Source organism: Myotis yumanensis, unplaced genomic scaffold (assembly GCF_028538775.1).
Source record: "Myotis yumanensis isolate MYYU_CA2020_CCGP unplaced genomic scaffold, mMyoYum1.0.hap1 SCAF_6, whole genome shotgun sequence".
NCBI lineage: Eukaryota > Metazoa > Chordata > Mammalia > Chiroptera > Vespertilionidae > Myotis > Myotis yumanensis.
In genome coordinates, this window is record NW_027223757.1 from 63,519,209 (window position 1) to 63,545,378 (window position 26,170).

A 26,170-nucleotide genomic window follows, 5' to 3' on the forward strand; every position below is an offset into this window, starting at 1 on the left:
CAAAAGAGTAACCTTAACATTAACAATATGCAACTGAGCACAGTTTGTATGAAACAAACTGGAATAGATTTGTTCCAGGCTCAAAAATGATTTCTCCCTGATGTAGACTGAGACTTGATGAGGTCTTGGTAACATCAGCAAAAACTAGCCATCTGAAACATAGGTAAGAAGAGTAGCTGCCCTCTGCTCAGGTTATACTAGATGACATCTTTCAGTTTCCACCTTCAAGGCAAGAATAATTTTCTTGTATTAAATGCTTATTGCTGCACATAGCAATCTCTGTCTATTAGGGCACACAGCCATTGTATCCCATTTTCTCTTTCTCTCTCTTCCTTTGTAGCTCATCAGGTTTTAGAGTGGAAGTGAGTTCCAGTTTAGAATTCATTCAGACAGTGCTGAGACTATCAAGTCTGATATTTTTGAACTAAGCAAGAAAGGTCAAAATGGATGTACATGAACAAAACTTTCAATTGGGTGTGATTTGAGAATACAGTGCTATAGTTTAGTTGCAATAGAAAATTTAAGAGCTAAAAAATTCCAGAATAATTTAGAATAAAATACCTTGGGTCTTTTTCCAAATTAAGCAATTCTGTGTGTTTGAGGATTGACAGCAAAATGTAGAATTTCTTACCAGGGAATTGTATTAGCAGCAAAACTCATAATGCATTCCGTTTGTTGAAAAGACCATGAAGGAGCCCTAGCTGGTTCGGCTCAGTGGTTGAGCGATGACCTATGAACCAGGAGGACACGGTCTGATTTTTGGTTGGGGCATATGCCCAGGTTGCAGGCTCAGTACCCAGTGGGGGACATGCAGGAGGCAGCCCATCAGTGATTCTCTCCCATCATTGATGTTTCTATCTCTCTCTCTCTCCCTCTACCTTCCTCTCTGAAATCAATAAAGATATATTAACCAAGAGGTCGCTGATTTGATTCCAAGTCAGAGCATATGCCCAGGTTGTGAGCTCCATCCCCAGTGTGTGTGTGGGAGGGGGGGAGGGGGGAAGAGGTTGTGTGTGTGCAGGAGGCAGCTGATCAATGATGTTTCTCTCTTATTCATGTTTCTATCTCTCTCTCCCTTCCTCTCTCTAAAAAATCAATAAAAACATTTAAAAAAATGGAAAAGAGCATGAACCAGGTGCTATATTCTTATAGTTCTTGGCCAATTATACTTAGCTACAGCCAAATTGTGGTTATTTGGAAAGTGCTTTCTATATTGTAACTTTTATCAATGTAATAAGAGACCTCATGGACATTGATTCTTATAATGTGTTACCATAGATAAACATCATTAAAACTGCTTCCAAGTATTTACTTGCATTAGTGATGTAGATATTCCTCTGTAATAGAAATCCTGAACATTGACTAAAGGTTAACATGGTAGGCAAACATTTCAGTGATTTTTGAAACTTTTATACTTCACAGTAACTCTCCCTTTTCTAGATAGAACTTTTTGTGTGCATTGCACAAATATTATCGACAGTTCTTATATTACATTAACTTTATGTACATTTTTGTTCATAGGTTTTACTTACCAGAATCAAGAGGCAACTCGAGGCCAATTTCGTGTGCTCAGGAATGGTGGAAAACACTGACAAAATCAAGCAACCAAAGACAAGGAGAAAGCTGTAAAACGACAACAAAAAAGAGAAATCTGATGAGAACCTTGCCTTATCATGACAGACTTAATTTCTTCTTTCTAACGAGTAAAGCACCAGATCCATGTGACTTGGCACATGTGATTGGTTAAATCATACATGCCCTGGAAGGGACCAGCCATTTTTAATAGCAAAATACAATATGATGTAGGTGCAAATGGGGGTGCTTTGTAACTTTATTGGTGAAGCGAAGGTTGTGTGTGTTGCATGCTGTGTTTAAATGTCCACATCCTAGAATCTAGGAATTTCCCACAAACATCTTCCCAAGCAGGGGTTCTGAGAAAGGCCCAGACAGTGTGCACTTGAACTCCTATCCAGGAGCGAGTGCTGCAGCTGCTCTCCCTTCAGAGAAGCCGAATCTGCCTCACATTCACTCTGCTGGTGACCCGTCAACTGTTCTAAATAGTTGTTACTAAGCCCCTGGCTCACTTTCAGAGTCTGATATTGCTCATGGATTCTAATTTGTTGTTTTATTTTTTTTTCAATCCTCACCTGAGGATATTTTTTTCCATTGATTTTTAGAGAGAGTGGAAGGGAGGGAAGAGGGGAGAGAGAGAGAGAGTGAGGGAGGGAGAAATATCAATGTGAGAGAGACACATCGATTGGTTGCTTCTGCCCCCCACCCCTGGGGCTGGGGATCAAACCTGCAACTGAGGTGTGTGTCCTTGACTGGGAATTGAACCCACAACCATTTGGTGTGCAGGCCAATACTCTAACCATTGGTTCAAACCGGCCAGGGCTATTTCTTTATAATGATAATAATAATAATAATAATAATAATAATGGAAGGGAATAATTTCCTCTGATATCCACATGCTTTCTGTGTCCTTTTAGTCAAACTACTAGAGAAAGGAGCCCTCAGCTCTGTCTGTTCATACACAATGATTGGGATCAGAAGTCAGGAGCAGACTTTTCTACAAGTAACCTACAGAGATTTTTATTCCTAGAAATATGCAACTTCTGAGGGCCAAAGGGGGAGCCAATTTCCCAAGGAAATGTCTAAGAAAAAGGGAAGACTCTGTTGTAAAGTTGAAGTTATTTATCCTGAAATGCAAGATTATAAAAACAAACAAATCTAACAATACCTGAGCTACTTGCTCTAGGCCAGTGATGGCGAACCTTTTGAGCTCAGCGTGTCAGCATTTTGAAAAACCCTAACTTAACTCTGGTGCCGTGTCACATGTAGAAATTTTTTGATATTTGCAACCATAGGAAAACAAAGATTTATATTTTTGGTATTTATTTTATATATTTAAATGCCATTTAACAAAGAAAAATCAACCAAAAAAATGAGTTCATAAGTTCACCATCACTGCTCTAGGCCATATTTTTCACTTTCACGTATTTCTGGGAAGTTCATATAATAACATCCCTGAAAATATCAGTCTCCACGTTCTTTAGTATGGCAGTGGAGTGGGTTCCCACCTCCTCTGGCTCACCTTGGCAAGTCTTATAAGTCTGTCTACTGCACTTGACTGGGAGCACAAGTGATTGGTGAATTACGGTCTTGAAGACAAATCTGGACTCTAATGCCTATTTTTATGAGTAAAGTTTTATTGGCACACAGACATACCCATTTGTTTCTGCATTGTCTATGGCTACTGTCATCTACAACTACAAAACTGAGAAGTGTGACAGAGAAGTATGGTGCACAAGAGTAAAATATTTATTCTCTGGCCCTTCAGAGAAAAAGTTCCCTGACTCCTAACAAATACCACGTATTCCTTATCTCTTTATATCTATCCCAACACACAACTAGAGTGCAAGTTCAAACTGCTTATATTCTATGTGCTTAAAACAATTACCAACATCCATAGAGCCTTTTCTACAAGCTGGACATGGGTCTAAGCCCCTTTCACATGCATCATCCACATTATCCTCACAAATGTATGGAATAGAAATATCATTAGGCCCATTTACAGATATGGAAACTGAGAACTAAGAACACTTTGTAACTCATCCAAGATTGTATAGCAGAAAGTGTATGCATGGATGAGAATGGCAATAACACTACTGGCTCAGCGAGACTTTTGGGGATACTTCTCTGTCTCTTCACACTGAAAAGGGAAGTAGTTATCATTCCAAATAGAAGTCTGTAAGGGAAAGGAGTTCACCAGTGAAAAACACCCAGCACACAATGTTAATAACTACGCATCAGGCTTTTCACTCATGCGTATAATGATTCAAGATACTTTAGATGATTAAATTGGTCCTGATGGACTGGAAATTACAAACCAGGAATCAAATTCCATTGCCCCTATATGACTCACAGACTCCTAATGAGAAGTTGAAAATCAGGGATCAGTAAGATAGTTTGGAGGATGATGTGGCATCAAATAAAGACAGTGACACATGTTTCTCGGCTGGTGAGTGCCTATTACCTACATATGCCCATGAGTTCAGTCTTCCCAGAAAACATTAGAAAAAGCAAGCAGGGGGATTGCTTAATCACTAAGACACCACCTTCTTTCAAAAGCATCCCAATACTAGCTGTATTTATACTTAAAGCAGATCCATGCCATGATTCTTTTTGCTAGTTCCTTCTTCATTAATCTTTTTGTTTAATATTTTTGCTTCATGTCATTACTTTGCCTATTTTCTTCCTTGAGCTGATCTTACCCTTTCTAACAAGTAGTTTCTGCACTAGAATTCTGTTATTGCTATAGGGGCCCATCTGAGGACTGCAAGCCAAACACCTCCAATGCTCCAGCTGTCCAAAGGGCTATGGATGGTCAAATACATTAATTAATTTGTTAATTCCTTCCCTTTTCCCATCCCTCAGCCACTCAGCCAACTTATCCAATCAGCAAATATTAATTATGTATATAATACTATGCTCAACCTTGGGTATATAACAATAAATAGGGTTCTTTTTTCCCCTTTCAGAACTTAGGATCTGTTGAGGCACACAGAATACTAAACAGATGTAAATAGAAAAGTAAAATTCTGAGTGATTATTGCAGAGATAGGAAAAACACAAGAGGAGACAGAAATATACAGAAAGGAGAGGTTAGGCACAACTAACTATAGTTAATTTGTGGAGTCAAGTGCAAAGTGAATACACAGGGACCTTTATTAAAAAATTATTAAAAATGTCAAGATGATGACAGCAGAACATGACACCAAGAATTGAGTCCTTCTTGGTGTTGGGTCCTTGGGACTACAAAGGTGACAGGCCCATGAAGCCAGACTTGGGGTTAGGGAAGACTTCCTGAAAAAAGCACTGACCAAACTGAGTTCTGAAGGTCCAGCAGGAGTTTGCACAATGGTTGGAATGACTAGTCCATGAGACTATGGGTTAAGGCCAGGTGCAACCACAGTGTCACTAAAACTCACTAGTTAATAAATTACAATTAGTGAACACCTGCCAGCTAGCTTATTCTTTGGTGGCACATGGAAAGTGTAAGGTAGGGCATTCCTGCAATTCACTTTCTGTTTAGGGATCATTTCAGTTCAACTGAAAAATGCACTGAGCACCCATTGTAAAAGAGACTGTGCCACACACTACCGAGGTACAGGATGAATTAAAGCAGCCCCTACCCCGAAAATATAGTGCAGTGGGTGAGATCAACATAATGGATCTTAATGAAGGATTGAGGCAGATAAGTCATAAGAAAAATGCTTAGAGGCTGAAGTGGGGAGGGTTCTATTCCACCAAATTGGGAATGGTGGAACCACATCAAAAAAGTCTCCAAAAATGGGTGGTGCTTGAGATGGTCTTTGAAGGAAGGGTAGGGCTTCGACCAGAGAAACTTCTGGGGAAACAAATTCCAGAAGGAGGGTACACTATAAGAAAGGCAACAAGCCAGAAAATAAAGGAGGTAAAATATTTGCTCTCTGTTTTATGGAACAAAAAGTTATCGAGTTAGACTGAAGCACTGGGTCAGACAGGTGGCTGAACTGGGAGTCTGGGGACATGATCAGGGGAAAAGCTTGTATAGAGATACAGACTATAAATATAGGAGCTCCCTGCCGTTCCTAGTTATTGGATTGGGGAGTAAAGTTTGGGAAGGAGGTGTGGTGGTTGGAAAGTCTGAAGCTTCCATATCTCATTATTGGTGATGCCCCTAACAAGTCAGGAGGAGAAAAGTCAGGAGGAAAAACTGATTTTGGGGAGAAGAGGATAAATCCAATATAAGGCATCCACATAGATTTTGGATCTAAATCTTGGGCACAAAGTCTGGGTGGAGACATGAAAGTACTTCTTTCCTAGAGGAAGTTAGTGTGTGGAACATGTTATCCTCAGGAAAGTTGTAGACCAAGCATGTAAGGTGTAGCTAAATAAACAAAAAGGATATTTGGGGAACATTTCCTGATGTTGGAGAATGACATTATGGAGAACAAGGAACATGTTTTTCTATACCAGAGACAGACTCTCTGGCTGGGGAAGCACTGAACTGACACGGAATGACCCCGGGGAGTGACAGTGTTTAGACATCAGGCTCATTGGCAGTGAATGGTGCACTGCTGGGTTTTGAGTGTGATTGCTGACATCACTGCTTCTGAGGGTCCCATGCACGTGTATGCATGCTGACCACTGACCAGTACCCCACTCCACTGGTTGGATAAAAGTGGGAGCAGCGGCAAGAGTCATTGGATGCAGTCTTAATCTAGGGTCCATGGGCCTCCAAGGGGTCTGTGGATAGGATTTAGGGGGGTTTTGAATATAGAAGGGAAAATTGCACTTTTATTTGTCACTAACCATGGCAACAAACCATGATGGTATTAGAAGTATTTATGACTTTCCCCTTCATAGAAATCACAAATAATTTTATACCCCATTTTATAATTGTAGATAAAACCATAATTATTTCATCTTGAATATTGATTTTGCTCATCACTATGTCAGGATTATTGTAGTTATTAGCCTCAATGCCAGGGGTTGTTTTTTAATGTATTAATAAAGAAGCATGTGTGCTACTATATCAGAAACTTATTTAATATTTTAATAATAGCATTTCAACATCACTTTTTCTTTTGTGTTTTATGCATTTAAAAACGTTGTTCTGAGGAATGGTTCATAGGCTTTATCAGACTGCTGAAGGGTCCATGGTACATACAACAATACAGATGCCTGTGGTGGGGGATCAGGAAGGAGGGGCTGAGAGCTGGAAAACGGGTAATTTTGGCATGGGTCACCAACTTACTCAGGTAAGTTTTAAGATAAGTTAGAAAAAATAGGGATATTTTTTCTTTTATACATTAATCCCAAGATATTGTAAGATCCATATTCCTTCAAAATTATTCTGTAACAGTCATTGGTCTTTATTTTGACTGAAGCAATAATTTCTATTTTCTTTCTGAAGAAATTCTCTTAATGCAGAACTTTTGACCAAAATTCTTCTTCAGAAAGCACTGATTATGGTAAGAGGAGAAGAAGGGCATTTATGATAAAAAATATTATCAGTTCAATGGCCTATACGTGTACGCAATAAAACAACCACCACCACCTTTTCTTGTGGGTTAATTAAGAATCGATTTGTCAGATTTAATCGGATAAAAAAGCTTTACTTGGAAATATCATGGTGCTTGTGAGATAGATAATGTCCAGTTTCCAAAGCTCGTGCTTCAAGCATGGGTTCATTTAGCAAGAATTAAAATGATATGAAAACAAAGCATTCGGAAAAGCTCAACTGATGTTTCATCAAATGAACCATGGCAAGTTACACAATGTCATGCACACAAGCACAACCCCCAGCCACTCACAAGCAATTATGAATAACACAGTGAAGAAAGAAGTGGAGCTGATGTTTAGAGCAGGCATCTCAATAATGAATTTAGCTCAGTGGAACAGGCAACTTTACAGAATGGGCTTTGTGGACTGAAACAACCACATGTTTCCACCTAGAAGGCGCTCTCGGCAAGTTTTTGGATGGACTTTCAGCTTTCCACGGCACAATGTCCATGTAAGTAAACCATTAAAAAAGCTTTGGGAGGGGAGCGATCTTAAAAGTCTTAAAGGGAATGGAATCTTGGGATTAAGATAAAAAATGTTATTAAGAAGTAGTTATAGATTTTTTTAAGGAAATCATTCTTCAGAAATAACTTCCAAAGGAAATTCGACCCTGCCTCTGATTTTGATACATTTTTAAGTATTGCTTTGATAAAGTGTGTACTTCAGCACATTTGATGGAAGTGCTCACAAGTGCATCCTGAATTATAATGGCTGAAATACACATGCTAGCATTACTGACTGTAGATGACCCACTGGCTGGCATGACATCTTCTAGAGATCATGCTGCCTAAAGAAATTAAAGCCTTACCACCAGATTAATGACGGAAACTCATTTTTTTTTTATTTCCAGTGTCTCAAGTTTACCTTTCTGTGTAAACTTGGCACTTCACAAAATGTCCTTCTGCATATTTTTTCCATACCAGAAAGGCATTTTGCACATAAAATCTATCCACAGCATGCACAGCTTCCATTGCATAACAATAAAAATTAAATATGACATTTTTGGTGTCTGTATAGATGATCCGGAATATTTGCTTATAAACACAGCACAGCCTGGCTGGTGTGCTCAGTGGTTGAGCATTGACCTATGAACCAGGAGGTCATGGTTCGATTCCTGGTCAGGGCACATGCCCAGGTTGTGGGCTCCATCCCCAGTAGGGGCCGTGCAAGAGGCAACAAGTCGATGTTTCTCTCTTAATGATGTTCCTATTTCTCTCTCTTTCTCTCTTCCTTTCTCTGAAGTCAATAAAAACATTTAAAAAAATAAAAAAAAGTACAATTCTGTTTTCCAAATGCAATAAATCCTAAATATGACCAAAGACCCTTATCAATAAATACTGTCTCTGTGAAGTTGTAACATCAACTAACAGTTCTAAAAAATGAAATGTATTTTACGTGTGTGATGTGAAGAAGAAATGGGAAGGAGTGGTCTCTGCTCACACAGCGTGCTTCTGTAAAGGACTATGGCTGATGTAAATGAGCTAGAACAAGGCAAGGGGATGCACAATAGTTCACGACCCTCCCCTCAGAGCAGTCCCCGAACTCTACACACAGACACACAACACACTCAGCCTGATTTGCACTCAGGATCAGATAATCCTTGTGGCTAGAAGAATTTCTGACTGAGCTCCTCTCCACAACAGGGATTAACTTTTTTTTTTTAAAAAAATATATTTTATTGATATTTTACAGAGAGGAAGGGAGAGGGATAGAGAGTCAGAAACATCGATGAGAGAGAAACATCGACCAGCTGCCTCCTGCACACCCCTACTGGGGATGTGCCTGCAACCCAGGTACATGCCCTTGACCGGAATCGAACCTGGGACCCTTCAGTCCGCAGGCCCACGCTCTATCCATTGAGCCAAACCGGTTTGGCAAACAGGGATTAACTTTAAGCCATCACTAAAAGACCATTGTGCAGATGGTTCTCCTTGAACCCTTCCAGCATCCAGAACCCTCTCAGGACTTAAGGCAGCACAATGCTGTTATAGATGGCTCGACTGTTGGAATTCTCTTTTCCCTTCTGAGTCAGGTCTCCTCATCTAGGCCCATGACTCATTGGTCCTCATTCAGGTCCTGCTACCGAGGACATGTGCTCCCCTCCTCCGTATGTTAGTTTTTCAGATATTTGGTTTTATCATGACTTCCCTGTCAGTCTTCAGATGAAATCTACCAAGCCCAGTTCTTTGTCGACTTTGCATATGGAACATTGTCCAGATTTGTCATTCTTCTTGTCACTGTTATGTAGATATACCCAGTGTGTTCCTGCATCCTTCAAAGTTTGACTCAGTCTGAGCAAAAGGTTTAGCATTGAGTCATGAACATGAAAGACCTGCACTGTCAATTCTTGCCAGGGAATCCAAATTCAAACTTTCCACTGCCTAGCTGCTAGCAAAAGTTTGGTTTCAAAGAGAACTGTCTTGAAGATATTCATTCGCTTATTTTCCTGTATTTTTCCTACCACACCACAGGGTCTGGAGCAAACCTGGCCATTGACAACCTGAGGACTTGGATCTCATTCCCTTGATCACTCATGGGATACTTTTACTAAACTCGGATTTTTTGCTATTTTCTTGAGGAATAAAAAGCATTCAATTAACTACTATATTTTAAGTTTCTCCATACTTCACATTGTATTTATTCAATGAGGTAGCATGTTGCTGGGTCTATATTTATGCTATAAGGCATCAAGTACTGATGGATAAAACTGAAGAACTATTATTAATAAACTTAATAATTCTTGAAAAATGTAACAGGTGCCAAAGGACCAAAGAGAGGAAAATATTCTAAGTGTCAAAAAAAGAGTAAATAGGGGACTCTAGACTTTGTATATTGATAAGCTCAATTACAACTTTTAGGAATATTCCAGATAGAATATTAAGCAAATGATTTATAGTAAATTCAAAAGAACAACCACGATTTCTAGAAAAAAATAAAAGTTAACCACCATAAAGAAACACAAAACTATGCTTGTGTTCTGCTTCAATAGGCTTACAACCTTGTTATAATAGGGAAATAGAATAGATAAAATGTCTTGATTTCAGCAAAGCACTGAAAAGTGTTTTATAATATTCTTGAGGAAAAAAGAAGAAATTCAGGCAGGATAGTATGACTCTTGGGAAAAGTCTCCAGAAATGAGCCACCATTATTTTGTAAGAAATCTCTGAAGATAAGTGTCTTGAAGCAATTGAAATTCCATGATCCATCAAACCAAAACATCATCTGCTACTTCAGGAAAAAATGACAGGGTGTTGCTTTATGGAGAAAGTAATTTAAAAAAATGTTTTATTGGTTTTAGAGAGAGAGGAAAAGAGAGAGAGAGAGAGAGAGAGAGAGAGAGAGACATCAATGAGCGAGAAACATCAACTATTGATCATCTGCCTCCTGCACACCCCCTTCTGGGGTATGAGCCCACACCTAGGGAATCAAACTGGTGACCTCTTGGTGCATGGGTTGAGGCTCAACCACTGAGCAACACCAGCCGGGCTCCTAGGAAGCTTACAGGTGAATTTGCGACCCACGTTAATAATGGTGCAGATCCTTCTGGTATACGTGTTTATGGATTACCTTCATCCCTGACTTCTTTATATCATCCTATCATTACTTTGCCTTCACTATATTATTTCAGTCACAAATATTTACAGACACTAGGAACTTAGGCATGGTTTGTGCCTAACAGGGCTTTCAGTTTGGCGGGAAGACAGACCTTTGCTTATTTTTATCCCTGTGTATTTTGTTAGCAGGCTGAAGTTCTTTCTGGATGACACAGGGTATTTGGGATATACTTGACTAAATATGAAAATGATAAAGATGTGGTTTTGGTTATCACTACTCTTTACTTGGAATAGGGGTATTAATGCAGCTTAAAGGTGCATTTTTCAAAAAGAAGCAAGTGATACTATTGACTCAAATTGACTTAACGTAAACTAAACCTAATAGATTTCTCTCATTTGGATTTCTGAAAAGTTTTTTTTTTTACATTCATTATTTTTTTAACTTTGTATTATGTTAATTTTGATTCATTTATATCTAACATGAGCTACCAACTCCCTGCTCCAAGAATCTTTAAATGTCTTACTTTTGCCTTCAGAGATTTCTTATAGATCCCATGGCTCACCTCTGGAGACTTTTCACCAGGTACAAAGCCTCCCAAGAGTCATATCATCCTGCTTGAATTTCTTCCCAGTTTCTTCAAGGATATTATAAAACACTTTCCAGTGCTTTGCTGAAATTAAGACATTTTATCTACTCTATTCCTCTGATATAGCAAACTGGCAAACCGATTCAAATAGGAAATAAGCATAGTTTAATGTTTCTTGCTCTTGTGAATTTGTGCTGTTTTCTAGGAATCATAGTCATTCTTTTGAATTGATTAGAAATCATTTGCTTACTATTCTATCTGGAATATTTCTAGTTGTTATTGAGCTTATTAATATACAATGTTCAGAGTCCCTTTTATTACTCTTTTTGACACTCAGAATAGTTTTTTCTCTCTGGTCATTTGGGACCAATTGCATTTTTCAGGGTTTATTAAATTTTATTAAAAGTTCTTCAATTTCATCCACAAATCATTTGATGCCTTATAACAGTGGTGGGCAAACCGTGGCTCGCGAGCCACATGCGGCTTTTTTGGCCCCTTGAGTGTGGCTCTTCCACAAAATACCACGTGCAGGCGCACACATACAGTGCGATTGAAACTTCGTGGCCCATGCGCAGAAGTCGGTTTTTGGCTTGGGTGAGTCTATTTTGAAGAAGTGGCGTTAGAAGAAGTGGGGGTACGTTCGCTGAGGTCGGCTCTTCAGATTGAGGACGTTTTTAGCAAAGGCCAGCTTAGGAGTACCCGAATTAAGTTAATAACAATGTACCTACCTATATAGTTTAAGTTTAAAAAATTTGGCTCTCAAAAGAAATTTCAATCGTTGTACTGTTGATATTTGGCTCTGTTGACCAATGAGTTTGCCGACCACTGCCTTATAACATAATAAATTTGGACCCAGTGACACTAACTTGTTAAAAATGGCCCAAAATTTGCCATTATATAATTTCATTTTCTCTGAACCACTTTAAAGAAATTCCTTTTAGTTTGAAAATCATGCTTTTTGATGAAAAAACAACAACAAAAACAACCAACAACACACAAGAGGTTAGAATTTGAATAGTTCTGCCTTCTCTGTGTAATTGTAACAACACTGGTCCCCAACAGTAGGACTATACATGCTTTCCATTGTCTCTATGGTTAAAAAATGCATAGTAAATATCTGAGTTCTTTGGAGAATTTCTGGGTAGGATGTCTGAAAAGACAAGGTTGATTTCTTTCAATGCTCCTTCTTTCTAGGTCTCCTAATAGATTTCTGTCTTTTGTTCTTACTCTTATTAAAATTGTTTTCCTGAAGCAAAGTCATAGATACAGAGAACATTTTGATGGTTTCAGGATGGGTAAAAAGGGGAATGAATTAAAATGTACACATCCCTAATTACAAAAACAGTCACAAGAATGTAAAGCACAGCATAGAAAATACACTAGTAGTCTATAATATTTTAATAGCTATGTCTGGTGTCAGATGGGTACTGGACTCATTGGGGTGATCACTTCCTAAGTTATATAATGTCTAATCACTATATTGTCACCTGAAACTAACAGAATGTTGTATGTCCACTGGGACTAAAAAACAAACATAAATAAAAAATAAATTGTTTTCTTGACTTCTATGTTCTCTGTCCGCCTCCATCTGTGTTTTTTAAAAAAGGATCCTACCTCCTTGGGAAGTGGTCTTGAGATGGGGAAGTTCAGACTTTTCAGTTGTTGCCCCATCTTCAGGTACTGATCACAAGTCTGAGTTCTGTGGAGACACTCACTTGGTCTAAAATCAATTGAATGAATCATGGCCTATCAAAATTAAATTAAAAAATATCTTTTTTCGATAGCAGTCAAAAAGCATGTTTTTCATCCTGGTAGATGATGAAAGCATGTTTTATATCCTGGTAGACTGTGCAGGCAGTCATCGGCTGAATGGAGTGGCTGGGAATGAATGGTCTTGCTGAATAGAACAAAGCAACTTGAACATTGTTTCTTAAAGGATCTTAGGTCTGCAATTTAGAAACCCATCAGTCAGGTTCTTGCCTCAGTAAGCTGTTTCTGTGTCCTTTCCAGAAAACATAACTGAGATTGAAAACTGGTGTATACTGTTTAGCGACAATGCCTTTAAAATAAAAAACAAAAATGGTCTTTCCTACTGTCCTATATTCAATGCATGCAATAGGAGAGCATTCTATTTTTGATATATACTTTATATTCTTGTTACCCTGTTATATTTTCCTCTGAGAAAACAGCACCATCTGGAATTCTTATATGTTTTGGGCTCCTCTGCTAGAATCTTAGCTCCTTGAGGGCAGAAACTTATCTCCCTATTTGCCACTTTATTACTAATACCCAGAATCAGGCCTGGTACAAGTACTAAAAAATTCATTTATTTATGCAACTTGTACTACCCAGGGCCTGCTATGCACAACATAGTGTTTCATATGCTGTAGGTATAGAAGTGAATAAAATAGACTAAAATCTCTGCCCTGACAGAATTTACATTCTAGTAGAAGACTGGGTCATACTAGTAGACAATGTAGATAATAAAATGTATGCAGTGTTAGAGAGTGATAACCACTAAGGCGGGGGGTAGGGGGGCGATGGGGGCTCCACATATAGCAGAGAAGGAGAATAGGATGCAGACTTTGGGGATTTGCAAGTTTGGACAGAGTGCCAGGGGAGGCCTTACTAAAAAGGTGCCATTTATTGAATGGCAGAAGTGAAATTTGACGCTCCATCGCTCCATCGAGCCAAAGCAATAGTGCGTTAGAAATTCAGCCTGCATAGGCCTCCCAGCCCTGCTCCTTGAAGAACGGCTTTCATCATGCCAATTCCTTGTTTTAAAGCGTATGGTTCCCCTCTCCTGCCGTCATTTCCAAACCTCTTTGGTTTCTAAGATCCCCACCAGAACATTAATTCCTCCATTCTTCCAGGGAGGCCCTTTGGGCAGGCCTATCTCCTTTCTACTTTCTGCACAATGTCATGCTGTAATATAATAATGTGATATAATAACCGAATGTCAGCCTTCTGTGTGCTGCTTGTCCTGCCTGCAGCCACAGTCAGCGAGTCACACGTCCCTGGTCTGTCTCCAGGCTCCAGCTTTCTGTCCCACTCGGCCTCACAAGCCCCATTGCCTCTCCCCTACAGCTGTTTTAACAATGAAACGAGAGCATCAAACTAAAAAAATGTGTGTTCTAACGTAACCATTAAATACACAAACATACAAATGAGTTTTAAAATGCTCACTGAACATCACATGGGCACCTAATTGCTATCTAATTCCAACAAGTTTTGAGTCACAAGGATAATATTTATGACCAAGAATTAAAGTGACTTATCATCTAAGGTCTCTGCTTATCAAGCACGATATTTGAAAATGTAAAACATGCAACAGTGCTCAGCAAAGTCTGAGAGGCTGGAATAATTCAACCGTGTGCCTCAGCAAACCCTTGGGAATGACAAGGTCCTAGCTGGGTTCGGACCTGTGCGATGCTGTTCTCAAGGTGGACCTGCACAGTGTCTTCCTGACACACAGCAGCTTTGGTGAGCTGAACCTCAGGGTGCTGTCCCTCCTTAGCCTAGTTCCTGGGAAACGACGTGAGGCCGCCCTAAAGTAGGACAACTGTGAAGCTGCTGGACAGCAGTTTGTGGGCATGAGTTAATTGACCAGGCAAAGACTCACCACCATTCAAATGACCATGAATGACCATGAATGACTGCCGACCCAGGCTGTCCGCTCCACCTGACTGAGAAAGGGGCCCCATCAGAAGAATGTGCTAATTATAGCCGTGAATGAAATAAATGTTACCCATAAAGGGCGAGGAAGAGACACTATTTGTAAAATCTATGTGAATGTTCCTTTTAAAGTCATCTTTTTAAGAGATAATTTTGGTGCCGACACCATGGAAAGTAATCCACTCTAATAGTTTTGATACTATGAACCCATGTGGATTAAATTTTCCATGCTTTGTTTCAAAGGGTCTGTTTATGCAAGAAAGTGAGTTATGACAAAGGTTGAAAACATATGTTGAAAGATGTTTGACGATAGTTGTCTGGCCTAAATTGTTTTGCCATAAAAAAGGTTGTAAATTTATTAGACAAATATTGACTTAAGCATTGCCATTTGTTATGAATATATGATAATAACCATTACATTATCTGAAACTGAAAAATAGAAATTCTGAAGTACATTTATTTAAATATTATTATTGGGGAAAAAAGGAAAGGGGCTAAAAATAGGCTTCAAGTTATTCTTCCCTGCAAACAAAAAGCTATTTTTAAAGTACTATATTTGATAATAAAAATTCTATTATGAATTTGGTTCCTTTCAACTGATTAAACTCATATGACCTAATTGCTTTAAAAATAGGCTTTCAATGAAAGGTTTTCTGAGAGCATTCACACTTCATGGGAAATCTCTGTGCAGCTCTTTGTTGCACATATACACAAGAGAACCCATCGTGCAATGAGAGTTTTAAAGCTCTCACAGAATAAAAACTTGTAACCAAATGAAACCAGGTTATGCTGTGAGGGCTATGGCTGTGGAGTGGGAATTGCTACTGGTGTTCTCTACTCTACTTGGCTTACAGAAATAAAGTAGAAAAGTAAGTAAAACAGCAGAAAACAAAATCTTCCTGACTAGCTAAAGGACTTTTGGCAGTAGACTTTATGATGTGGTACAACATCAGGAAAAAATAAACTCAGCAGACAGATGTCTCCAGAGAGTAATAACCATAAACCCTGAAACTACTACACATGTAAGTACCTGCCCAGGGGATATGGAAGATACATGTTTCTCTCAGGACTGGCCCACAATGGCACTTGTTGCTCTTGCTGACCCGAGTTGAAAGGAAGCTCAAAGCCAGCATCACACTGTAGATTCTATTTATGGACTATTTATGGACCAGCCAATTTGGCAAGCCGTAGACAGACACTAGACAGCACGTACTTTTGGTCTCCAAAAATATATTGGCAGTCAGCTTAAAAAACTGTACACACACTTGCAGGACTGGGTAAGTAAGTAAAAGAGTCTGCTCTTGCTGCTGCTATATAAATAGACATAAATTTGTGTGTATGTGTGTGTGTGTGTGTAAAACATTGAAGGTGGTGATTTCATGTAGATATAAACATAGCTGAAACAAAAGTGGGGGGGGGGGGAGAATGTAGCTGTATTTAATATAATATTATGCCCTTCAGTGAAGATTTTAGAGATGTTTACTTAGATTTTGTTGTATTGTTTCAGGTGCAGAGTTAAAACTAAACCATGTTAAGTGGTGAAGGATGATGTAAAAGTGATAATTGTATGGATGTTTGGCCCTAAGTCCTCAGTTTTCATGGGTACTGATCCTTCTCTCTTAAAATGGAAGCATATCTTAGTTTTATCATTAGTAAGCTGGCAGAGATGCACTAAATGAACCCTAACATCCCTGTCAGTTAGCAATTCAGTGGTTTCTGGATATTGTGATGTTTTGCTTCTGTTCAGAGAGCAGTGGCAGCAAGGCCATGATATTGAAGGGTCATAAACGGCTTCTGATTCCTGGGTTCTTCAATGCATGAGACTGGCAGGGGTCCAGAAGTATCACCTGCACAATAAAACCCCCCAAACTGCCCAGCCAGCATGGTCCAATGGTTGAGCGTTGACTTGTGAACCAGGAGGTCACAGTTCGATTCCCGGTCAGGGTACATGCCTGGGTTGCAGGCTTAATCCTCAGTGTGGGGTGAGCAGGAGGCAGCTGATCAATGATTCTCTCTTATCATTGATGTTTCTCTCTCTCCCTCTCCTTTCCTCTCTGAAATCAATACAAATATAAACAAACAAACAAACAAACAAACAAAACCCCAAACCAAAACATTATTTTCTACTTCTTGCCATAAGACATTCTAGGCTGTCTTTGCTCACTAATTATTGCCATCTGCAGGAAAGGAAGGGAAAGGAGAAAGCTTTACAGCAGGAACTGTCAAACTTTTCTGTAAAAGACTAGATAGCAAATATTTTGAGCCATACCATCTCTCTTGTAGCTACTTACCACTGCAGTTGTAGCAGCAGCCTCAAGCCAATATGTAAACGAAGGGGGGTGGCTGTGTTCTAATAAAACTTTATTTACAAAAACAGGTGGTGAACCATATTTGGTACACCAGCTGTAGATTGCTAACCCTATATTTATTGTTGAGGGGCCCCAAAGTGATTTCCACTCTCAGCTGGCAAGACAATTGTAATCCTCCTGATCTGTAGCTCATCCCCAAGAAAGGTTTTCAGTGTATCTCCTCCTACTCAAGCCCTTGTGATAAAGCCCATCATGAGTGTACTTTTACTTCAGAATTTGTTTCAAATTTAAAGGTTCTCATTCAAAGTAATTTTAAAATGTGAGAAAAAATTTGTCTATAAAACTGAACGCTTTTTGTCTCTTTAAATATAAAAATAACCAAAAGACAAATAGATGCAGGCAAACTGATGTCACACATTTGAAAAATTTTTTGGCAGAACTAAATTTAATACTACTTTTTGATTGACAGGACAAAGAGAAAACCAAATTCCTTTCTTTATTATTCCCATGTTGTCATTTGATTTAGATAAAATAAGCACCAGCTGATCAGAAGAGTATTTAATCTTTGTCTTCTCTGTTTAATGTCGCAAGGTGGAAAACATTAATTGAGAGAAGAGCATTAGTAAATCAATGAGATACTATTTCTGCAATGGGTGTCAGGCAACTTTTTCATCGTTATAAAATTTTAAGTGTTTGAAAAATTTTCCAGAGCATCTCTCTTTGCCATGAAGATTTGGGAAACATAAATTAATTTTATGTTCTCAAATATCAAAATGATTTTCCATAATAATTCAGTGTTGCAAAGGATTCCTACAAAACCTGTACCCTCCAATAAAAAATCAAATGCTAGAATGTGCCTATGTACATACATACTTTTAAAATGCATCTGAGAATAACTCTTTAACATTAAATGCTTGGAAAAAATCCATAGCATCTCTAAAATGTACTGTAGACCCCAGGGTTTTAACATTTTTCTTTCCATGGAGTAAAATTAAAACCTATTAGACATGGATTTTCTTTTTACTAATGAAAAATTTATAATTCTATCAATATGATATAACTGTGATAACTAGGAACCTAAAGCCAGTAAATTATTACCTAAGGGCCACATGCTGTTGAAAGTGGTTCAATTTTTTTTCCTCATTCGGGGCATTGGTGAGTAAATGAATGGATATTGTTTTCTTCAGTTTGCCAAGATATTTTCTTTTTAGTTTCATTTAGTGAGTCTGGAAGGTTTGGTGGAACCCGTGTTGGATTAGGCATTAGAAGGCCTGGATTTTAATTTCGCTTCACTACTTCCTACCTGGAACCTGTGTCCACTCGATTGGCCGTGGGGTGCCCAGGTTAAACATTCTATCTGAGTGTGTCTGTGAGGTGATGCCAGATGAGATTAGCCTTTGAATTGGTGCACTGTCAGCAAGGCAGATTGCCCTTCCCAATGTGGGTGGGCATTGCCCAATCTCTTGAGGACCTAAGTAGAACAAGAAGTATAGAAAGGAGGAACTCACCCCCCTTTTCCTGCCTCTGCATAAACTAGTACAGCTCCTCTCATCTTCTCCTGCCTCTGGTCTGAGATTTATCCCATCAGTTCCCCTGGTTCTCATGCCTTAGGACTGAATTACATCACCAGCTTTCCTGGGTCTCCAGTTTGCTGGTGGCAGATTGTGAAACTTTTCAGCCTCCATAATCACAGGAGCTGATTCCTTATAATAAATATCATATATATATATATATATATATATATATATATATATATATATATTTTTTTTTTCCTCCTGTTTGTTCTGTTTCTCTGGAGAACCTTGACTGATAGAGAATGCTTGGCCAACTCTCTTATCTCCTGTGAGCTTTGGTTTCCTTATTTGCAAAATGAGAAGTTTAATACGTGTCACAGGTGGGTAAGATTTGATTATGCATGTGATGAAATAAAAGTATTATACAAACACATGGTACTCTTGTGAGAGGATTATAAAGTCCTTGAGAACAGGCCTTTGCCTTGGTTCTTTGACTTTAATTTAAGAAAAATTCATTAAACACCTACTAGGCCCCAGAATTACCCACCAGGGCTTCATACAATGAAGCAGCTCAATAATTATTCACTAACTTGTATTATTTAAATGCCATGTTTAATGTTCAACTATTCACTAATAAATAGAAACAGCTGGTTCTTTTAAGATGTTGCCTGTTTCTACATTAGATTTCCGAAAAGAAGAATTTGAAAACAAGCTCTCTGGCATGGCAGCTTGCGTTTGGATTGATAGTGGTTTGCAGAGGTAGAGGCTGTGACAAATGCTGTTAGGGTTAGAGAATTTCCTTACCAGTAGCTAGGAAGGCAGTGCAACCTTTGACACCATGCAAAAGCCATAACGTACAATTGTTCCTATTTCTACCAACAGATACCTGTCACAATACTCATTGGGTCATATTAAGCACCTCCTATAAAGTCTAACTCTCCTCACCTGGGTAATTAGATTTGGTATTACTGAAACTCCACGTGGGAAAAACCCACTGCAATTTATATTCTCAGGTCATTGTGTCAATATTGTATACATATGCATATGTAATACACACCTGGGGGTAATCAAACTATTAAACAATCACATCAGGTTTACATACTTAATCCATGGAAGCTAGTACTATAGTTATTTTGATCTGTAATCATAGTGGGGAGCAGTGAAGAATGAAATATAGGGGACAAATAAACATAAGCATGCTGGAGTTTGGGGGAATATTTCTTTTTAAAAATAATTATTGCCCTAGGCCAGTGGTCGGCAAACTGTGGCTCGAGAGCCACATGTGGCTCTTTGGCCCCTCGAGTGTGGCTCTTCCTAAGCCTTAGGAGTACGCTAATTAAGTTAATAACAATGTACCTATCTATATAGTTTAAGTTTAAAAAATTTGGCTCTCAAAAGAAATTTCAATCGTTGTACTGTTGATATTTGGCTCTGTTGACTAATGAGTTTGCCGACCACTGCCCTAGGCGGCTTGGCTCAGGGCATAGAGCATAGGCCTGCAGACTGAAGGCTCTCAGGTTTGATTCTAGTGGAGGGCACATGCCCGGGTTTCGGGCTTTATCCCCAGTGGGGGGTTTGCAGGAGGCAGCTAATCAATGATTCTCTCTCATCATTGATGTTTCTATCTCTCTCTCCATCTCCCTTCCTCTCTGAAATCAATAAAAATATGTTAAAAAATAATTCTTTATTTTTCAATTACAGTTGACATACAATATTATATTAGTTTCAGAGGTACAACATAGTAATTGGGCACTTATTTAACTTACTAAGTGATCACCCCAATGAGTCTAGTACCCATCTGACACCATACATCATTATTACAATATTATTTACTATATTCCCTATGCTGTCCTTTACTTCCTTGTGACTATTTTTGTAACCACCAATTTGTACTTCTTAATCCCTTCACCTTTTCCACCCAGTCCCCCATCCCCCTCCCACCTGGCAACCATTAGTCTGTTCTCTGCATCTATGAGTCTGTTTCTATTTTGTTTGTTTATTTTGATTTTTAGATTTCACAAATAAGTTAAGTCATATTGTATTTGTCTTTCTCTCTCTGACTTATTTCACTTAGCATAATACCTTCTAGATCCATCTATGTTGTCACAATGGCAAGATTTTATTCTTTTTTATGGCTGAGTAATATTCTATTGCATATATGTACCACCTCTTCTTTATCCATTTGTCTATCGATGGACTCTTAAGTTCCTTCCATATTGTGGTTATTAGAAATAATGCTGCAATAAGCATAGGGGTGCATATGCCTTTTTTTAAAAAAAAATCTTCACTTGAGGATATTTTTTCCTTTGATTTCTAGAGAGTGTGGAAGGCCGGGAGGAGGGGAGGGAGGGAGAGAGAGAGAGAGAGAAAGAGAGAGAGAGAGAGAGAGAGAGAGAGAAACATTGATGGGAGAGCAACACATTGATTGGTTGCCTCTCGAACTCAACACGCCCCCACTGTGCCAAACTGGCCAGGGAAGCATATATCGTTTTGAATTGAAGGAAATATTTCTTGACAGCATTTGTCCAAGAACCAGTCTTCTATGCAGGCCTTTCTGCCAAGCAATTCACAGTGACATCAGGCAATCAGAGGTTGACATCCTACAAAGGCTCCTTAGGTACCTGAATTTCTAGGATCCTCTATAAGCTTTTAGATAGAATTGAGAGTAATAGAAATAGGGACAGGTAATAGAGAAAGAGCAACATTAGTGGACTAATTTTGTGTCCATGACACTGAACTCAATATGAGAACTTCCTCTGGCCTTAAAGGTCTGAGGTCTGATAATCTGCCAACCAAGAAATGGATCAGCATATAAGAACTACTATAAGTAACCAGCCTGTCCAGTAATCTTTAGGAGATAACAAGAGTCAGAGTAGAATAACATAGAAGTAGAGAAAGCCAGAAAAAAGGAATTCTGACCCAAACTGGGGATATGATACATACCACGCCAACAAAATTAGCAAACTGTCTACTGAAGTGAGGAGAGACCACTAAATGAGGTAAACTCTAAGGTTGAACCATATGAAACTGCCTTTATTGTATTTCAGAAACAATACAATTTCAGCAATTACATGGTCCAATCACACATGTTATACCTGTATACTTTGCCAAATACATGTATATACATTTTTTTATACTCAACACAATGTTTATATACTATGTCTTTTTCCTAAATCAAAAAAAATTCCCTTAAAATAGTATCTTACGGATATGAAGGAAACAATAGCTTTCCAAGCTTACAATAATCTTTACAAAATATTTCCTTTTTCTAGGAGGGTTTTGAATTCATTTACTTTCAAACTTGGTTACATTTTCAGATTTAAAACTTGTGTTTTAGGCACAAGTAGCTTATTGAGTATTAAGGAACACCTGAATTTGCCATTTTCAAAATAAAATGTACCTTAAAAATGGAATACACTGAAACTGAGGAGCAACCAAAAGGTTCCTTTTTAAGGAAGCTGAACTATAGTTAGGAACTGCAAGTTGGCTATTTTTCTGATTACTCCTCAGCTCATCAGTTTCAGGTATAAATTTGTCACATACTGATAGGATGGCTTGCCAAAAAAGAAACTTAGTAAGGGACCACATCTTTAAATCTCATCCCTGAAGTCAGCCATACTTGAAAGATGAATAAACAACAGGTGCTGTCCAAGTTTAAAATACAGGTTGACACTGGTGGTTCAACTTGTTTTTGACCAAGACATTGTATTTTACAGATGTTTGTGAATATTTCATGCACACACATATACTGTATATTTTATATATATATAAATTATGGAAGTAAATATCTATATATATCTTAGTTAATCTGATAGTTAAACCTCAGTAAATTTTAGGAAAATATCATCTGATTATAAAAACAAGCCATTGTATTACAGAATATGTATTATAAAAACAAGCATAAAAATAATGCAAAAACTATAATGTAGATAGTCAAAGTGCCTAGTAATCATTGTTACACCTTTGCAGCACCCCCTCCCCCCAAATAATCAACCTGAACACTGGGGAGATATAACTTGAGTTTTTCTTTCCTCATCTCAGTGTTCTGCTTTTATCTCAACTACACCTGTATTTCTTTTAAAGCCCAACTCCTCTTAGATTCTTTTCTTCACCAGCTTATGTCATAATAATCTTTCTCTTCTGCATCGAGTTTGCACTCAAATGTTAATAATAAAATGCTCTCTGTGGCTCTCTAATTCAGAATTTCCCAACTGGTTTTTTATAGAACACCAGTATCCCAAGAGATTTTCATCAGTCTGACTCAACAAAATAATTTCTCTGTTAAATACACCTAGGGAAGGCTAGAATAACAGTAACGGTGTATCTCAGGACTTCTGGGACACCTTTAAGACTTACTGTGAATGGCAAAGTTTTAAGGAAGATTTTAATATAGCATATTTCTGAAAGTTGGATCAAGGAACACCATTATTACCCACCCACTTTTTGATATCCTAAATGACACTTCTATTTCTTAGAACCTGGTATGGCAAACATTACATTCTTGAAAGCTGGGAACATGTTCTTTCTTCCTATTGATAGCCCTGTAGTGCATAGTATAGTTCTGAAAACATCAAAGTATGTAATAAATATCTGTTGATTGCTTCATATGGCTGAAGGAAAATAAGAAGAAAGGAATAAAAAATACACCGAAAAATCAATATGTGCCAAAGGCTTTCACAATACATTTTCTAATCAACTCATTTATCTTTAATTAAGAGAGGGATACCTGTTGTTTTAGATGTATATCGTAAAATTACACAATGCCATTATATTGCACTATGCTGATCAAAAGTCATTTCAAAGGAAGGGTACAGGGACTCGTTATCAAACCATGAAGAGGAACTTGAAAAATTTATTGGCTAAAATTTTTACAGAGCAAGAAATGTGTTTCTATCCTAAAGAGGGTAATAAAAAGGAGGAAGTAAAACACTAAAATTAATGCCATTAAATTTATGGCAGTTCATTTCTGATGTGTGAATGGAGTCTAATGGAAAATGCCTTAACTTTGGACCATATGCCTTGACACTGCTGAAGGGAGCCCGTGCTGACATTTTATTCCATTTAGTGTATTGTATGGTAGAAGGAAGTATTCTGCTATAAATATATTTCTGTACCCTATGCACTATAAGGGCATAGAGCTTCCTCTAACTGCTACAAGATACAAAACAAATCACTTTTCATTCCTTAATTTCTCTAACTCCCCCCAAAACAAGTCTTCAAGGCACAATTGAGTGGGTTTTATTGAAATCAGCTGTTGGTAGACCCTGCCAAGCACCTGTGCCAATTATTGAGTCACCAAGGAAGTGCTGGATCCCCAAATATAGTCTGTATGGAGCATATTTTTCTCGAAGTATTTCCCTTGCAATGCTACCTTGCCCCGCAGTGCCTTTCACTTTGATCTGCACAAGATCCAGTCATGGGTTTCAAACTAAACACTGTTGAGTTTCTAATGACAGTTCAGCTTTAATACTAACATTTTAATGTCATCACAGATTAATAGAAAGGTACCTTTCAAAATATTGTTTTCCCTTTTAAAAGGAAAAGATAAAATAAAGTTTCTGATTCCAAGTTAATTGGAAATATTTGACTTCTATTCATAAATGTGCTTAAACTAATGAGGAAAAAAGTAATAACAATAAATCCTCTTGGGCCTGGGATGGTATCTCAGAATTGTAAATATGTATTGTCTCACCCTCACTGTTGGAGCATCTTCCTGTGCATAAAGAGGTTGTGGGCCTGATCCCCGGTCAGGGCTTGTGCGGGAGGCAGCTGATAGATGTTTCACTCTCACATCGATGTTTCTCTCTTTCTCTCTCCCTCTCCCTTCCTCTCTCTAAAATCAATGAAAGCATGTTCTTGGGTGAGGGTTACAAATAAAGTATACTCTCTTCTTCAGGACTTCAGGGGAAGGGTGGTGTGATGACGGAAGCATGCTCATAGGACTGAAAGGCAGCACCTCTCCAGCTCAGCCTACCATCTGGACTTGGGCAGCACCTTCACCCCTGGGCCTGGCATTTCCCTTCTGTAAAACCCAGAGGTTGATCTGTATACATTCACATATCTCTTTAAGCTACATCCTAATTCATGACCCTATTATTCCACATAAAAGCATGCTCTAGATTAGTGATGGTGAACCTATGACACGCCTGTCAGAGGTGACACGCGAACTCATTTTTTTGGTTGACTTTTCTTTGTTAAATGGCATTTAAATATATAAAATAAATATCAAAAATATAAATCTTTGTTTTACTATGGTTGCGAATATCAAAAAATTTCTATATGTGACACGGCACTAGAGTTAAGTTAGGGTTTTTCAAAGTGCTGACACGCCGAGCTCAAAAGGTTCGCCATCACTGCTCTAGATCCTCTCATACATAGGAGTTTACTCTCATACAAAGTAAGTTACTCTCTGCTTACATAGTGCACTTTGTTAGGGGTTGCTAGCGCTAAAGCAATAGGAGTCTATTCTACTCATCCCAGTAATGAGCCTTTCCTAAACATTTAAGCAGTAATTCCAAATAAGTTAAACTTTAGTAGCAGCCTGATTGTTGAAGTTTAAGAATAAATGATCATCCAATGGTTAATTACTGTGGTGACTACTGGGCTACCTTTTTTCCTGCAAATTGTTTAATGCTGTAGGTCAAGGGATAGTGCCAACAAAAATGGGTATGAGATCATCTGCCCAAATGGTGTATTTCACATTCACAACCAGCTTGTAATGGTTCATAGTAAAATGTTGGGAAAATGGCTTCTAGGAAAGAGCAAAACAGAAGACAATCGATTTTTGTTATTTGTCGTAGTTAAATGTTCTGTGAAGTTGCAGGGAACACTGAATTAGGGAACACTGAACCAATGCTCTTGGGGAAAATACAAGGTTGGGCTCCTGTGAGTCTCTGGTCACAACAGTTTTTTCAACCATTCAATACATAACCGTGTTTCATGTGTGCTTCTATTTAAAGACATCTTATTTAACATATATTGCGGATTCATTAACATTGAACTCATGGCCAGTAGCCTGAAAGAAGCTTATCTTTGGGGGTCCAAGACCTCATGCCAGCCATTGTAGGAGCTCCATAGAGCTCTGGGCACCTCTTTGCAAAGCCATGTTTGCACGGTGGGGGTAAGGGTGGGGGGAGGGTGTGGAAACAGGGATTCTGTGTCTTTGTGTCATAACTTTGATGGAGGAGGTGAGGGAGACAGCCCCAGGCCTTTTCTCCAATCCCCCTTCCCCAGATTCCAACTTCCCTCTACCTTCTCCCCCCACATCTGTCCTATCTATATTTGTCTCTCTGTCCACCCACTCCTTGGGGGGCCTTTCCCAGCTCTCCTCCAGCACCCCCTCCCCACCCCAGGGATGGGGAAAGGAGTTTAGGGAGGGTGTTGGTCTCTATGGTTTTATATATAATATATTAAAAAAAATA

The 26,170-nt window shown here is 38.5% G+C and overlaps 1 protein-coding gene across 3 annotated transcripts in view; it reads right to left on the reverse strand.

Annotated features, from left to right (window-relative positions):
• Nucleotides 1-26,170, reverse strand: part of KCNQ5 (potassium voltage-gated channel subfamily Q member 5) — a 513,730-nt gene that overhangs the window by 180,756 nt on the left and 306,804 nt on the right. For all 3 annotated transcript variants that reach the window (XM_070418240.1, XM_070418239.1, XM_070418238.1), the window contains exon 2: nt 1,533-1,623. In XM_070418240.1, the coding sequence (XP_070274341.1) occupies nt 1,533-1,623 (91 nt within the window). The remainder of the gene's footprint in view (nt 1-1,532; nt 1,624-26,170) is intronic.